General features: G+C 46.2%; 1 protein-coding gene across 5 annotated transcripts in view; it reads right to left on the reverse strand.

Annotated features, from left to right (window-relative positions):
• The window catches only part of Gramd1b (GRAM domain containing 1B), a 234,647-nt gene that overhangs the window by 118,971 nt on the left and 98,835 nt on the right, over positions 1 to 16,841 (reverse strand). For 4 of the 5 annotated variants that reach the window (XM_029543023.1, XM_029543022.1, XM_029543018.1 and 1 more), the window contains exon 2: positions 206 to 283. In XM_029543023.1, the coding sequence (XP_029398883.1) occupies positions 206 to 283 (78 nt within the window). The remainder of the gene's footprint in view (positions 1 to 205; positions 284 to 16,841) is intronic. The other variant, XM_029543019.1, reaches the window with a different exon arrangement.

Genomic DNA, 16,841 nt, shown 5'->3' on the forward strand with positions numbered 1-16,841 from the left:
CCTTCAGCATCCCATGCCTTCAGCATCTGCAATAGTGTTGTTCCCGCTGGATTCTTGGGCAACAGTTTCTCTTTCTCGTCATTTTCCAAGGATAAAGGCCAGATGCCTCTTCTTCCACTTCCCAGAGCGCTCACACACAGCAGAAGCAGCAGAGGCCCATCCATTCCCCACTCCTCCCACGAAACTCCCATTTCTTTGGACTTACCTTTCGTCTCGCACTCGAGGACTCAGGAACCTGCTCGAATCATCATCGTGGCTGCTCTGTTGGCTGCTTTGCTGGCTGCTGAGGAAAAGACACAGAATGTGGACGTTATAACCTCTCCAGCTTTCTCATCTCTTGGGAGAGGTTGTGCAGACTTTAACTACACAAAGAAATGGGGTTACAAAACCAAGAGAAAGCAGAAAGTTCCAGTGGAAGCAGGGGTGCTAAGCTGGAAAAAGACACTAAACGTCTGACAGTCACTCTCATGATGTCTAAGGCAACTCTGCTGCTGTCTAGACTGTAGAAGGAAGGGCCTAACCTACTTCCTGGATCCCCAAGTATGTATACCGAGGTAGGCAAGCACTGACAGCTTCCGACTTTGCTATTTAAGCAATCTGACAAGTCAGTGATCCATTTTTCTTCAACCCACCCAAGTCCCCAAGGATCTGGTGCAGTAGGAAAGGGAGGGGCTTATAAGGTAAGAGGGAGGGAGATTGCCCCACCTACCAAGGCCCTGTCCCCAGGGAGGGCTGAAAGGGTGGGAGGGAACAGGAAATCCCCTGCTGGATGAATACAGAGCTCAGTTCAAAAGCAGAGCTCTAAAGCTGGATATGGTGGTGTATACCTTTAATCCCCGCACTTGGGAGGCAGAGGCAGGCGGATCTCTTGTGAGGTCGAAGCCAGCCTGGTCATTTCCAAGACAGCCAGGGCTACAGAGAAACTGTCTCAAAAAGGAAAAAAAAAGAGCAGAATTTTATGCAACCTGGTAATATATATTTAAAACATCTTGTAACAGAACTTTGCTCCAGTGTTGCTTGCTGACCCGTGACATTTCATATTGGGTCATCTGATGGACTCTTATCAAGCGCCATGGGGGTCGGGGCGGGGGGGGGGGCGCTGGAGAAGAAATTCCAAGTCGCACAGCACCAAAGGCAATCCTCAAGATAGATATGCCAATGTGCGCCACGGAAAGTACTTGGTTAGGAAAAGCAGAAGAGGGGTGTCGAAAGTTCAGGGTTCTCATAACATTTATAATAGTCAATGGATTCAACTAACCCAAAAGACCTAGGTGTACCTACTCACCACACCCTTCTAGCATTCAAAGCATAAGACTAAGCTAATTCAAGGAGATCCCATACTTAGGCAATGGGGCCGCACGCCTTTGATCCCAGTACTCACTAGGGAGGCTGCAGTGGAAAGTTTCCCTAATTGATAAGATAATATAAAGACAACAACGAACCAATCACTGGACGAGGAGGAGGCGGGACTTCCGGGTCCGGAAAGGAAGAGGGAACACAGGAGAAAGGAACTGCCCTTTCGGACAGCAGGAGCAAGGCTACTAACACGTAGGATCTAACTTAGAATAGTTGGGAAAATTACGACGCTAGTCTCTGCACCCAGGGATTGTGTTACCTATTGATTCTAAACTAAGACTGCGTGATGCTTTCCTTCCTGCTGCGACTCAACTGGGCAGAGCACGGGTTTGCGAACAGTGCACCCCAGCTATTTGTGGAAATTCGGGAGTGCTGAGCGGGTTTGGTGGCAGCCAGCTGCGGGGAGGAGAGAGCCGTTTCTGAGCTCTGGAGAGGCAGAGCCAACTTTGGTGGGACAGGCTTTGGCAAAGGGAAAAAATGCAGTCTCAGCCTGTATGCCAGGCTGGGAACAGACGGAGACCACCAGCGGGTGCCTAGCTGGCAATAGCGTGGATTTTTTTTTTTTTTTTCACGCTAAAGGAGGCAGAAGCAGTCGGGTATCTATGAGTTTGAGGCTACAGTGGTCTTTACAAAGTGAGTTCCAGGATGGCCAGGGCTACACAGAAATCCTGTCTCAGAAAAAGAAGGTGGGGAGGGAGAGAAAAAGAACCGGAGAGAGGGGGACTCGACCTGATATTAGCACGTTACTCCACTAGATGGCACTGTTGCTTCCCAAATCATAACCAAACTAGCACCCCAGTCACCAGGATGAGTCGATTTTTGAGTGCCCCCTTCTGGTCTTTCCATGGTTTGGAAAATTCAGCTAACAGGAAATAAAAATAGCTGGTCACCTTCAAAACGTGTAGTGGTTCCAAGTAACTGATGGTAACTGATAAATACTAAGTAGGGGCCAACAAGATGGCTCAGAGGGTGACGACACTTGCCTCCAAGCCCTGAGTCCTGCCACCTGAGTTCAACCCCCAGAACTTATACTGTGGAAAGAAAAAAATATCTATTGAGATTTGTCCTCTGGCACTCGTGAGACACGCACATGCACACACACACACACACACACACACACACACACACACACACACACATATTTAAAAAAGAGAAAAAAAAACAAGCCTGCACATATTCAACAAAGCCAACAGGGGGCAGTATTGAGGTGGTGCCTGAATCTAGAACATGAAGCCTAGGCCATATAGCATGATCCTGTAATAGGAAAGGGACACATGTCCAGTATACTCTGCTATGGGTTGAGTTGGTACCTCACTTTTTTTTTTTATTCTCTTGTATATTACATCCTGACCAAAGTTTCACCACTCCCTCTCCTCCCAGGCCCTCCCTGCCACCTCTCCTCTCCCCATAATCCACTCCTCCTCCATTTCCCTTCAGAGAAAGGCAGGGTCCAAGGGATCACACATCACTTCTTACTTGTATGACTCTGAGTGATTCCTCTCTTACCAGAATAATAGCTACTGACAGGGGACATTACTTGTACTTCCTCCCACACAAAGCCAGAGTAAGGTCTGTAAGAACAAATATAGAAAAAGCTTAGATAGCAGTGTTTGGTACACACTTTAACCACTGTGCAGTGACGGATGGCACACCACGGAAGACGCATCATTCTGTAGAGGACGACGCATAGGTAGAAGATGTAAATCAGACATGGATCCTATATTCAAGAGTGAGAAATGACAACTTTCGGAAAACATGATGAGGTGCTTCAAGAACAGAAAACAGAAGGTCACTTCTTTCTGGAGTCAGTAAAAAAACAGAGTCTCAACAACAAGCTTTTTGCATTGAAATTTAAAATTGGAGGCAGTCAAGCATGGAGACAGGACAGACCTGTCACCCCAGTAGTCGGGATGCAGAGGCAGGACAGTTCAAAGCCAGCTGCGTCTGATGCACATGTCCACTAGGTGGCTCATGCTGTAATCCCAGTACTGGGAAAGCAGGAACAGACAGATCTCTGGAGCTCACTGGCAAGCTAGCTTAGAGGACTTGGCCAGTGAAAGACCCTGTCTCAAAACCAAGGGAGACAGCACCCGAGGAATGAATCCTGAGGTTGACATACAGCTTCCACAGGCACACATTCAGACATACACACACATACTCAGACACACCAATGCACGCATGCACACCACACACACACACACACACACACACACGCAATCTTAGGGTTTTACTGTTGTGAACAGACACCATGACCAAGGCAACTTTTATAAAGGACAACATTTAATTGAGGCTGGCTTACAGGTTCAGTCCATTATCATCAAGGTGGAAGCAGGACAACATCCAGGCAGGCATGGTGCAGGAGGAGCTGAGAGCTCCACATCTTCATCTGAAGGCTGCTAGCAGAATACTGGCTTCCAGTTCTTAAAACCCATACCCACAGTGACACACTTCCTCCAACAAGGCTACACCTACTCCAACAGGGCCATACCTTCCAATAGTGCCACTCCCTGGGCCAAGCATATACAAACCATCACACACTAATACACACTAATACACACACACTCTCATATATGCATACACTCACACACTTAGAGATGCACACACACACATACACACTCTCCTCACATACATACACATGCACTCACAGAGAATTCTTGAATATACCTGAGGGAACCAGCAGAATCGCAGTCTTGTTCCCCATGTGCCTAGTATACAGAGATGTGTCCTAGATAGTCTCATTAACACAACACTGGGAAGGGCGGGGTGGGTGGGTGGGGGATGCACAGTAATTCACGAAGCGTGCTCCAGAAGGCAGGCCATGGTGAGGAAACTCTGAAATGCATGCTGGACAGAGTCCCTTGATTCCACCGAACTACCACCCTCCTCACTACCCCAAGGACCAGACACACAGGTAGAAAACACAGGCTGACCTCAGAAGCCATAAGAAGATGCACTTGTTTCCTCGGATGGAGATGGAACCTGGTATCCTTTCAATATTTTATTTAGTTAAATGTCTTCTTTTCTTTTTGCAGCTCTGGGGATGGAGCCCAGAGTCTTTCCTGTGCTGGCAAGTCCTCTCCCACTGAGGTATTGGCCTCCTTTTATCTTGAGACAGCCCTACTAAGTTTCCTAGGTTAACCTTGAACTCATCACTCCTTAGGCTTGAACTTCCAGGCTTCCAGCTTCCCAGAAGTTCAGACCCCAGGCACATGTGATTACTGTGCCCAGCCCCTTTTCTGGAAGGGCATCTCCTGAGGACAATTAGCTCTTCCTCTCCCAGGCAGTGATGCACTAAATCTCCTAAGTTTGAGATTCAGGTGGACCCAAGCTGTCACAAGGCTTGCAAGATGAAAACTCAGTACTCCCCAACCTTGATGGGAGCCACCCACACCAAGGCTGAAGAGACCAAAGTGCCTATTTCTTTGCTTTTGGCAATAAACTGCCGACGACGACTGCATTAACAACAATTATCTCACGCTAATTAGGAATTTCAAAACACTGCAAGCGACAGTTACAGCTGTCTTTGATTAATAAACAAGGAGAAAAAAATTCTCTTGAACTGTGGATGTGGTAGGAACAGACAAGCCTGAGTTTTCCCTGCCTTGCTGCTTATTGGCCTTATAACCTCAGGGCCAAGCTCACTTAATCCTCTCTTAGCCTAATTCCTCAAGAAACGGAGACTTACTGTGTTTAGTCACTACTTAATCCTCAATTTATAGAGCTGGGGATTAATTTTTGAGGAATCCAATCATCGTCCCCCGAAACACAAAGACTCAAGTTCTAGCCTCAACTTTCCCACTTAGCAGGGGGAGATGGGATTTACTTTTTTTTTTCCTGAAAGGTCAGATGTGCACAACAACACATGCCTAAAAGAGCACAGTGAGATTTAGAAATGGTAGAGGCTGCGGCAGGTGCTGAATACCAATTGTACTGAATAGCCACAGTTGGCTGGCCTGATGGGTACTTTGAAACTGCCAAGGAACCCCAAGGTGATAAGAGACTCTTAAGGCGTTGTTTGTTTGTTCTGGTTTGCTATGCTGGTGTCTTTGCAGTACTGGAGTTAAACCTAGGGCCTAAAGCATGCACTAAAGGCAAACACTCTATTGTTGAGCAATAATATCCATACAGAGGAAATTCTTTTTAATTTTCTTTTGGGTGGGAATATGCACCCGTGTCACAGCATGTTTGTGGAAGTCAGAGAACCTCAGTTCTCTCCTTCAACCATGTAGGGCCTACAGATTGAACTCGGGACCTCAGGGTTGGCGGCAGGCGCCTTTGCATACCCATTGAGTCCTCTCACTCAGCCCCAAGAGAGATGCTCAGTGACACACAAGCGTGAAGCGCCCCTGTCCCTGAAAAGTAGAGCCATCCCCATCCCAACTGGAAGAGATAACGACGGCTGCATGCTGAATGACATTTCCACACAGAAATGACGCCAGAGTTTACAATCTCAGTTTAAGTAGGCAAGGCATATTCAGGAAGAGAAAGGTGTTTAACAGAGAAGTGGAGAATAAAGGAAATCAGTTTCTGTTTGTCACCTGGCAAGCAAGTATGGGAAAGTCTAATAATAGAAATAAGTACACAGATGTGATTGGGACATGGTGACAGACTGCCAGCTTCTTACACAACACACCTAATAGTCTCAAATAGTACTTAGAGCAAACGGCCATCCTGCCCACCAGCTTTGGGAGGCTTGCTTCTGTTTAATGGCTCCCATGGGAACCTGCTGTAAGGGAGGTAGCTGGACAGAGCTTTCTAGCACGCTCAGAATGCCGCTCAATATCTTTCTCACTCACCAAAATCCACAAGCACTTTCCTGTTGGAGATCTCTTCCACCTCCGAACACGGCCGTGGTGGTCTGTGCTTCCTTTGACTTGGGTTTCCTTTGCTCACTTTGAGACAGTGTTGTTTTGTAGTCCGGGCTGTCTGGAATTTAACTAAGTAGCCCAGGCTAGCCTCAAAGGTGCAAGGGTCCCCTTGACTCTGTTTCTACAATGCTGGGATTACAGGTGTGAGCCATCATGCCTAGCTGTGTTTTATGTTGTTTAAACAGAAGCTCACTATGTAGCACAGGCTGGCCTCAAACTCCAGATTCTTCTGTCTCAGCCTCCTGTGGAGCTGAAATTATAGGCAGCACTGGGCTCAGCTTCCATGTTTGTTCTTTAAAGGGGGCGGGAGCAGGGGCAGGTCTCCTTCAAATCTTGTTTTTCCTTTTCTTCATGGCTATTGACATAACACACTGCTCGTTGGCTGTTAAATCTTTGCTGAACATAATAAGCTGGGTGCTTGAGGGATGGAGGGATGGCTCAGCGGTTAAGAGCACTGATTGCTCTTCCAGAGGACCTGTGTTCAATCCCCAGCAACCACATAGTGGCTCACAACCATCTGTAATGGGATCCTATGCCCACTTCTGGTGTGTCTGAAGACAGCTACAGTATACTCATAAACATAAATAAATAATTCCTTTAAAAAATACAAAATAAATAAAATGGGTGCTTTGACATGCACCCAGATGGTGCTCACAACCATCTGTAACTCCAGTTTCAGGAAATCTGATACACTTTTCTGGCTTCTGCTGGCATGAGGCACCCAGGTGGTGCAGAGGTATATGCACAGACAAAATACCCATACTCATACATACATACCACATACACACTTAGAAAGAGAGAGAAACCCTACCCCAAAAACCAAATAAATAAATATAATTTAAATATTAAAAGCAACTAGAAAGTCCATTGCCGTCCGTCTGGGGTAGGGGTGACCTTCACCTGTTTATGACAGATAATACAGGGAACTCCCAAAGATGAGAGCAGAGAGCTGAGTCGACTTACACAGCGGCCACCAGTCACATATGGCGTGACTTTCACTTAATCAGAAATGGAGTCCTTAGCTGTCCTTTAGGTACTCACTATCCATACGAAGTGGCTTCTGTAGCGGGCAGCCAGAATGTCTGCCTTCTCCTAGACAGCCATCCTGGACGGTCCTAGTGTTAGGAGTTTCCAGCTCAAAACAAGGACTGACATTCTAGCTCTGCCTCTTGTGTTCTGAGCGACTCAGAGAAGAGCAAGCCTAATGCCTCTCCCGATGCCCTTGGCCGGCCTGTTCAGACCTAAGTGAAAAGGCTCCTTACAAAGACTGCAGAACCTGATAACGTATACACATTAACAAAAGGATTGGTAATCAGTAAGTGAACACCCAATGAACGGCCACCACTCTTACATCTATTATCATATCCTACAGAGCTCTCTTAACATCCAACAGGACTCTGTGGGGAGCAGGTCCACTGCTGACCTCAGTGTCTCTTCTCCTCTCTTTGTATTTCACTATGAGATTCACAGAAACCTGAAGTACACCTACACACCTCTCCACATCAAGGCTGGCGGACTCCACCTCCCTCTGTCTCCCGGATCCCCGTGCTCTACTGTCACTCACCCAGCTGCTCAGACCCGTCTCACAGCACTCTACACCCAGATTACTTTAATGGGCTCTCAACTGCTTTTCCTGTTGCCAGTCTGGGCCCCTTTCCAGCCCACCCTCCACAATGACAGTGATATCCCCGACGAGGGTGATTCCATTGCTGCAGGCCATTTCCTGGCTTAAAATCCTGGGACTAGCCCAGGGATATGGTCTAGTAGTTAGAGAGCTTTGCCTAATGTGCACATGCTTGGACACACACACACACACACACATACACACACACACACACACACTTGGGGCTTCACATGATTTTGGAGCAAAGTTCTCCCTCTTATCTTAGCAGTAACGCCTCCGAGCTTGACTGCTGTGTCACTCGGCAGCTCCCTCATCTCCTTACCTGTAGTTTCACTCCACCCATGCTTCGTGTCCCTGCCTTTGAATTTACTCCTTCTCTGGCCTGTCCCACACTCTCTCTCTTTCTTTCTTTTGCTCAGTATACCCAGTGCTCCCTGTCCTGAGGCAGCACTGGCCTAAGGATTGAGCCCCAAGTTCTAGGGTTTGACTGCTTACATCTTAACTCTGTGGGGGACCACTTAGGGCGCTCAATTTCAATCCTTAAAAGATATTCCACATTACAAAATAGCATCCACATTATTGGAGTGTTATAGGAGTTCAACTAAAACTCGCAAGACAGGCTGGCCCTGAGTAGATACACTATGTATGTAGATATTATGCCTTCCATTATTCATCAAAATTAGAATCTTCAGGAAGGAGATCCTCTGGATGGTTATCGCCTACATTCTAGTATATATCATCCTGAAATGGCCTTTCTCATGGTTGGCACACTTAGATGGATTCTAATAAATAATTTGCTTCACAGACAAACCTGGTGGCACACGTCTGTAATTCCAGCACTTGGGAAGTAGGGGCAGGAGGAGCTCTACTTTGAGGGTAGCCAGGGCTATCCAACAAAACCATGTCTCAAAAAGTATACATGATGATGATTTCACTTCACTGTATCTTCTACTATAACTAATAATCATTCAAAAGTGAAAGTCCCATTTTAATTGTCATTTCTTTCCATTCTAAGTCCTAACACTGCCGGGTGGTGAAAGGGCACCCTTATCCCACTAACCCATTCAGAAAGACTCTTTTTGGTTTTTTCGTGACAGGGTTTCTCTGTGTAGCCCTGGCTGTCCTGGAACTCACTTTGTAGACCAGGCTGACCTCAAACTCAGAAATCCGCCTGCCTCTGCCTCCCGAATGCTGGGATTAAAGGTGTGCGCCACCACCACCCAGCTGCTAGAAAGACTCCTTTTTGAGTGCTCTCAAATCAACACAGATCGGGTACTTGCATCCTTTTTCCTCCACATTTTCCTGATAGCAGGGTTAAAAGGATCCCACTCAACCTTCCAGGGCACCGAAGGGGTCATCTGTGACCGTTGCTTCAAGAACGGAAGCACCGATGCTGAGATCTGGTGACGCCAGTCAGAATGAGACGGAAACAAAGAGGCCATCACAACAACCCTCCTCTGTCCCACACACATGCCAACGACCTGATCTATGGCTCAGCCACGAAAGGTCAGGAGCTGTGCTTCGTACTTAACAGGACTTTCATCAGAGAGTGGGCAGGAAGGAGTGAGGCTCTTCAAGTACACACCAGGAGCAAAACTCGGCAGTAGGCTGAGCCTGCCTACTGTTTGCTCTTCCTATCGAATGTTATGAGTTTCAGATCTCCATGCCAATCACAATACATGCTGTTACAAACACTGAGAATTAGACTGTGGCTGAGGAAAGAAGAAATATTCTATTCAGTGCCTTGTCCTGTATTATCATCATCATCATCATCATCATCATCATCATTAAGAGCAATGAACTCTTCAGCCACAATAAAATTCTAGACTTCTGGTCCCGCACAGTTAAAAGACTCATACTCACCCCATTGCATTCCTGGAATGGGCTCTGAGAAAGGGGTAAGAGAGTTTGTCTCAGCTCCAGCTCCCTTCTGCTCTTCTTAGCTGAAGCAGCACACGGCTTTCCCCCTAGTTTCTGCCATCTGAAGAGCAGCTTTGGCCTCAGCCACTATTTAGCTTCACAGTGAATCTTAGGCACTCTTGAAAGAGTAAATGCAAATTAACCAGGTCACTCGGAGGTAAATCTTCCACTCAGGAAGTAATGTGGTCAACCAAGTCCCTTCTCAGAACCTGGAGTCTGCAAGGATTGGTCAAGACTCTGGACAGCAGGCCTCATAAACCTTGCCCCCACGAGTATCTATCTCCTTCCTGCTGCTAGCATCCTGTGCGCCCTCCTGTAGAAAAGCCCTTGCTCAACTCAGCTAGTACGCTCACACAGGAAAGGCTCAAAATGAAGGCAGGTAGAAGCCACGCTATGCACAGACACCTCACGACCTTCATTTGAGACAAACACTCTGATCCCGCGGTTCCCTAATCTAAGAGAGAAGGTCAAGTTGCTTTTCCATCTGTTTCCTCTCACGGGAGTAGAAGACAACACACAAGCACCATGTGTCTGCTCCGTACAACACCCTAGCTTCTCGCCAACAAAAATCCTTAAACTGTACCCACAGCTGCCATGTTTGAAAGACATATACATTATATGGTTCTAATTAGCACACATACATGCTGTGTTTCTAGTCAATGACACCTAACTACCATGCAGAACTTGAAAACACCACCAAATAACCCTCCCCAACCACAACAGATTGAGAAAATTCAAAGAAATGCAACATGGGTTGTCTTGTGTTGTGCTTTACATATGAAGTGTTTCCTGAAGGCCCACTTCCTTCCCAGCCATTGTTACTATTTGGAAAAGTGGATAAGAAACTCAGACAGAGGAAGTGGGCTACTAGAGGCAGGCATGGGGAAGCTATATGTTCCTGCTCACTTCCTGTTGCCTTTTTCTGGCTGTATCGATTGAAGACTGTTTTAAAAATCGTTTCCTAATTCCTTGCTCATCCTGGCTTCTGACCCACGGGGTCCCAAGTATGACCTGAATGGGTTATGTTATTGCTGCTTTGGTTTGGGTTTTGATTCGTTGGTTTTTTTTGTTTTTCTTTTTCCTTTTTTTTTCTCAATTTTTTTTTTATTATTATTTTTGAAGAGGCAAAACTCCGGTTTGCAAATGACTGAGTCCCACTCTATTAAAATAGACCTTTGTCTCTTTTACTCCACTAATAAATGTTTGCAAACCAGACTAGATTCACTGATTTGGATCATTTGCTAATTTCTGTGGCGTAAACACTTTCACCGTGGCAGGTTTCTCGTGTCACTGAAATTAGCATTGGGAAATGGCAAACATAATGAGCTCTCACCAGCTGACATCAGTCTACCACAGAACACAAATATGCCCAGAATGCTTCCTATGACCTTCTAAAGCAGCTTTTCAAAACAAACAAACAAACAAGCCAGGTAGGCCTAGCAGCTCATTAAAGAATTCTAACAGGCCGAGTCAAGTGTCTCTCTGTGAGTTCAAGGCCAGCCTGGTCTGCATAGTGAGTTCCTGGACAGCCAGAGCTACACAGAGTAACCTTGTCTCCAAAACAAAACAAAACAACAAACAATGAATAAAAAAAGAAAGCAACTCTAGACATGTATTTTTCCAAGCTCATATCATCTTTTAAATTATATTTTTATTCATTTGGTGTATGTCACAAAATACTTTTGTGTTTCAGACAAGTGGAGGTCAGAGGGATGACTTGCACTTGAGTGAGTCCTAGGGTCATGTGAGTCGCAGGGATAGAACTCAGGTCACCAGGCATGGCAGCAAGTGTCTGAGCCATCTCAGCAGCTCAGGGGAGACTGTCTGTGATTGATGCACACTATTTGCATACGTGGAAATATTAATATGTAGAAACATACTATGTTGTATTTTAAAACGATATATAATGTCTTGCTTTGCTTTTCTTTTGGAGGGAGGGCAGATTTATTTTATTTTTTAATTCTATGTATGCTGGGGAGAACTGCAGGCGCCCTTGGAGGCCAGAGGCACTGAATTACCTTGGAGCTGGAGTTATAGGCAGTTTTGAGTCACCTGATGAAAGTGCTCGGAACAGAACTCAGGTCCTCTGCAGGAGGAATAGTTGTGCTTATCCACTACCCAATCTCTCCAGCCCAAGCCTTTACTACCTACCTTGGTTTTTTTGTTGTTGTTGTTTTTTGTTTTGTTTTGTTTTGTTTTGTTTTGTTTTTGAGACACAATACCTTAAAGGTTCCATTCAACCAAGGATAGCTTTACACTTTTGAGCCTACTGCCTCCGTCTCCCAAGTGTTAGTGCTATAAGCCCGTGCTAGCATGCTTGTCCCCATGTTAATTTTTACAAAGTAAAGAAATATACGTTGACCTCTATTTTAAAGAAGAAAAAGAATTCAGGGGGATGTGTGATGTGTCTAAGATAAAACAGTTGGTTAGCTAGAAAATAAAGGCTTTCCCCTCTGCATTCTCTGTCCTTTTGCTTTGAACCAGCTACAGTATTGGACCCCAGTGTTCACCTGGAACTTCACAAAGTAGGTCTCAGAACTGATTGGACTCAGGACAGATCTAACCTCAGGTTAAGGACAGGGGACTCTGAGGGATCTGGACACTCATTCTGCTATGTTGACTGAGGCAGCAGAAGCCCTGACGCACGTCACAAGAACCTTCAGTGACTACTGTGAGACAGATTGCCAGGTGACATAGACACTGAGGTCACTTGACCACGTGTTAAAAAAAAAAAAAAAAACCCTTACACGTAAGAACAATTGTATCTCAACAGCCAGCTGGGAGGGGGAGGGGACAAAAAACAAAACCTACAGCCAAACCGAATGGGGAAGAACAATGAATCAGGACAGAGTAGGACTTGCTCCAGATCTGAGGCTTCTGTGACTTCTAGGAGGCCACTGAAGGCTTGGCCTGGAGCACAAAAGAGATCTGGAGACCGCAGAGGCCACTACCGTTCCAGTGAGGCATGACGGTAAGACTCACAAGAGGCAGGCCAGCTGCAGAATTCTGTGTCCTGCTGGCTGGCTGGCCTCTTCACTTAAACAAGCATGGGGAACAGCCGCCTGCCAACTTCATCCCCCCCTCCTCCGCCAGCAACCCTCAGGCGCTTGACTTAGGAGCCAGCCTGGAGTGAACTGGCAGCTGACTCTCCCAGAGCGACACTGACCTACTGCAAGAGCACCTCTGCAGAAGCTGGAGCCCTCCGCTTCCCTCTCAGATGACCAAGATCACACTCTATTCGCAGATCACACTCTGTTCTCACCTCTGCTGTTCAGACTTTCCAATATTAACCTTGTTACCCACTGCAGGTGTCCCTCTGGCTTAACCTCTGAATGAGGTTTCAAATACGGGGCTAGGGTGATGATTCAGTCAGTTAAGTCCCTGCAGGGCAAGTGTGAGTTCAGGTAACCAGCGCCCGCATAAAAGCTGTGCCATCCCTGAACTGAGGAGGCAGAGTTCCCTAGGGCTTGGCTTGCTGGCTGGCCAGTCAAGACATGTCAATAAATTTCAGGTTCGATGACAGACTCTATCTGAAGACAGACAGAAAAAAAAAAAAAGATGAAGTATCATGGAGAAAGATCTTTGACATTAGCCATGTCCTCTACATGCACACACATGTGCACCAGCATTTGCACACCGGAACACATACATATACATACAATACACACTAAGGCTGAATATATAGAAATCATGAAAGGTCACAAAGTCTGAGAGACTTTAAAAGCTTTGAACTCTGCCATAAAAATTCATGGACAGAGGAACCCAAAAGAGGCTCTACAAAGAAGGACTAGTTCTTGGGACCTAGTAGAGGACAAGGAAGTAAAAGGGTGACACACAAAACTTGCCACAGACCATTTGTCACAGGGACCACTGGCCTGCAAGCGTTTCAAATTCCAGAAAGAAACCCCTCAGTTCCCTGCTTCTCTGTCTCTGACCCACCCAAGCCTACTTCATTTACCCTTAGCACCAGATTAAAACTGGCTTATAGGAAAACTGTTACCTTGTTTTTTCCAGTAACCAGTCCTAACCAAGAACTCTGGTCATGTTCTAAATGACATGGCCCTCAGGGCCCGGAAGGAAATAACATCATGGACTGGTCCTGAAGGCAGGATGGACAGAGTCACAGCTGACTTGGCCTCCAGCCATATTCCACACCAGACTAGATAGCATAGATTCCCAGTGAGGCATTTGTGGGGAGGGCGTGCTGTGGTAGGTTATTGAGACAGGGTCTCAATTTGCAGCCCTGGCTGCTTGGGAACTCATGAACCCCATGAGTTCTCAGTTTGGGGTTAGTCTTGCCCACCTTATCCTGTTCTAGTCAAGAATTTTCGATAACTTTTGCTTTATGGGGTGTTTTGTTTTGTTTTGGAGAGGGGGTTGGTTTAGTTTGATCTCCATATGTCCCATAGGCTGGACTTGAACACCCTTCTCTGAATTCCTGAACCTCCTACCTACCTCACCTCTCAAACGCTGGGATTATTGGTGTGTAACACCATGCTTGCTTGATTATCATTTTTAAAAGCTCTCATCTCTGTCTCTGTCTCTGTCTCTCCCTCCCTCCCTCCCTCTCTGTCTCTTTCTCCGTGTCTGTCTGTCTGTCTGTCTGTCTCTCTCTCTCTAAATAAACAAACAGACAAATGTATATTTGTGCATGGGGGTTATGTGCTCATGCTACATGAATCTTGATGGCCCCACTTTGACAATTTTCTAATACTATCATGCATGTTACTACCATGAATGTGGTAGGTATTAAATGATTTGGAACACTGAATAAAAGCACACAGAAGCAGAGACACCCACAGATCTCTTATTTAGGCTTTGAACAATTTAGTGAAACATCTCCATACTCAGTATTACACTCCTACCACACGTCCAACTCATCCCTTCTCCTTCTCATTTTTGACATAGGTCTCACTCGTAGCTCAGGCTGCCCTGGAACCCACTTTGTAAACTAGGCTGGTTTCAAGTCCCTTCAGTCTGGCCTCTGGCCCCAGTTGTTGTGACTGATGCTCTTTCCCTGCCCCTGCCACTCTTTCACATGGTGGCCTATATACAGAAGAACGATGACAGGCAAGCATTGGATGGGGCCAGAGATTGAGCAAAAGGAAAAGACACAATCTGAAGAGGCTGCCATCCACAGTCTAAATCTGAACCTTCAATGCAGGCTATGGTGGCTCAAACTTGCAATCTCAGCTAAGACAGAGGAAACAGGAGAAGGAACAGCTGTGAAGTTAGTGCAGACCAGGCTACAAAGTGAGTCTATGTCTCAAGAAACAAGCACAGTATTTAAAAAAAAAAAAAGGAATTTAAATCTAAAAGAAAACTATGGGACAAAAAAACACAGACCCAAAGATTGTATCCTACAGGAAGGAGAAAGTAACATATATAGACATTTTTTCACATAGAATTTCATTGGAAAGTTGGGCTGGGGGTAGGTTGGCTTTAATGTTGTTGTTTTGGGTTTTGAGACAATGTTTCACGTTGTCTAAGCTGGCTTCAAATCCACTAGCCCTGAGCTGATGCCCCTGTCTACACCTCCCAGTGTTGAAATTCCAGGCTTGCGGCACCACACCAAGCTAAAAAGTCATTACTTGAAGGAAATGATCTTCTCTTATTCAAATTCAAGTTCTATTCTCTTTTTCTTGATTTCTTTGTATTAAGAATCCTGGAACCAAACATTCCAGTCTTTCCTTATGCAAATGATCTTCAGTGGACATAAGTTGTAAATTACCCGACTTCCTCTTCCCGACATCCAAGGCTAGTTAGGCAATTGTACAGCGGTGCTTAAGCCCATCACTCCGTGCTGCCAAAATACTCTATGGTAAGTCTGCCGTGCTAAGAGCATTGAGGTATTCCTTCCCAGGCATCACTGACTGGGGAGATCTGATTCATGGTGAAAGGAAAATTCCAAGGGCATCAAAGTCAAGGCTCGGAAGACTGTCCACCCCGGACACCATTTCCTAACCAGAAGAATGTCTGTGCGGCTTAGAATACTCCGCCTCTGCAGACATGTCCACAGGTGAAAATGACGCATGTCCCTACCATTCAAGAGGTCCCCTTCTTCTGTGTCAGCTGCTGGTCACAGCCTGGGAGAATGACAAGCATCAGGAAAGCCCAGAATTCTTCATTGCTTATCTAGGATATTGTCAGAAAAGTGATCTGTGTCCACCCAACTCTCCTTCCTTAAGATGGGTCTTGCTATGGAGTCTTTGGCTGGACTTGAACTCTCCATTTGACTGCCTCAGACATACACCCTCGGCTCTCTTTAAAAAGTATCTGTTATCTATGGTCGTGCCGGGACTTGAAGGCACAATGTAGGGACGTGCTCACCACTAGCAATAAGCATCTTCAGTCCCATCTGTGCCTTTTCTTCTCTTGGTGGCCATAGCTAGAAGGTCATGAATGGCAATGCAACGGGCAGTGTCTGTGCCTGCCCGGCTGATGGAGAATCTCACTGGGATGAGAGACAAGCTAGATTCTGTGGTGAGCTGGTGCTTCCTGAGTGTGAACATTTATGGGCTCATCCCATCGTCCTTCATTCATTGAGGTCATGGCCACCTTTCTTTTATGACCTTGTTCCTATGAATGGTGGTTTCACCCAGCTTTGCCTATTTCCTTTCTGCTTCTTCCTTCCATGCAATCAAGCCAGCCGTACCTCTCCTGCTGGACACTCACTGCAATCTTATCAAAGATGAATGCCTAATGGCCTCTTACCCTAATTGTTTCTGACACTTCCACAGCATTTAAAAGGACTCCTCCCTTGACAGAAATAGCCACAAGAAGTATTTCACCCTAAGTTTAACTTCAGTGGTACCTAATGCATTCTCATCACTCATTCGATAACCACGTATGGTTGTCCCACTATGTGCCAGGTGCCACAGGAGAGAAGATAAAGGTTTAGATAGAAGTTGAGCATGATGAGTCGCGCCTCTGATACCAGCACTCAAGAGACTGCAACAGGCCGGGCGTGGTGGCGCACACCTTTAATCCCAGCACTCAGGAGGCAGAGGCAGGCGGATTTCTGAGTTCAAGGCCAGCCTGGTCTACAAAGTGAGTTCCAGGACAGCCAGGGC

Source organism: Mus pahari, chromosome 10, assembly GCF_900095145.1.
Source record: "Mus pahari chromosome 10, PAHARI_EIJ_v1.1, whole genome shotgun sequence".
Classification (NCBI taxonomy): Eukaryota; Metazoa; Chordata; class Mammalia; order Rodentia; family Muridae; genus Mus; species Mus pahari.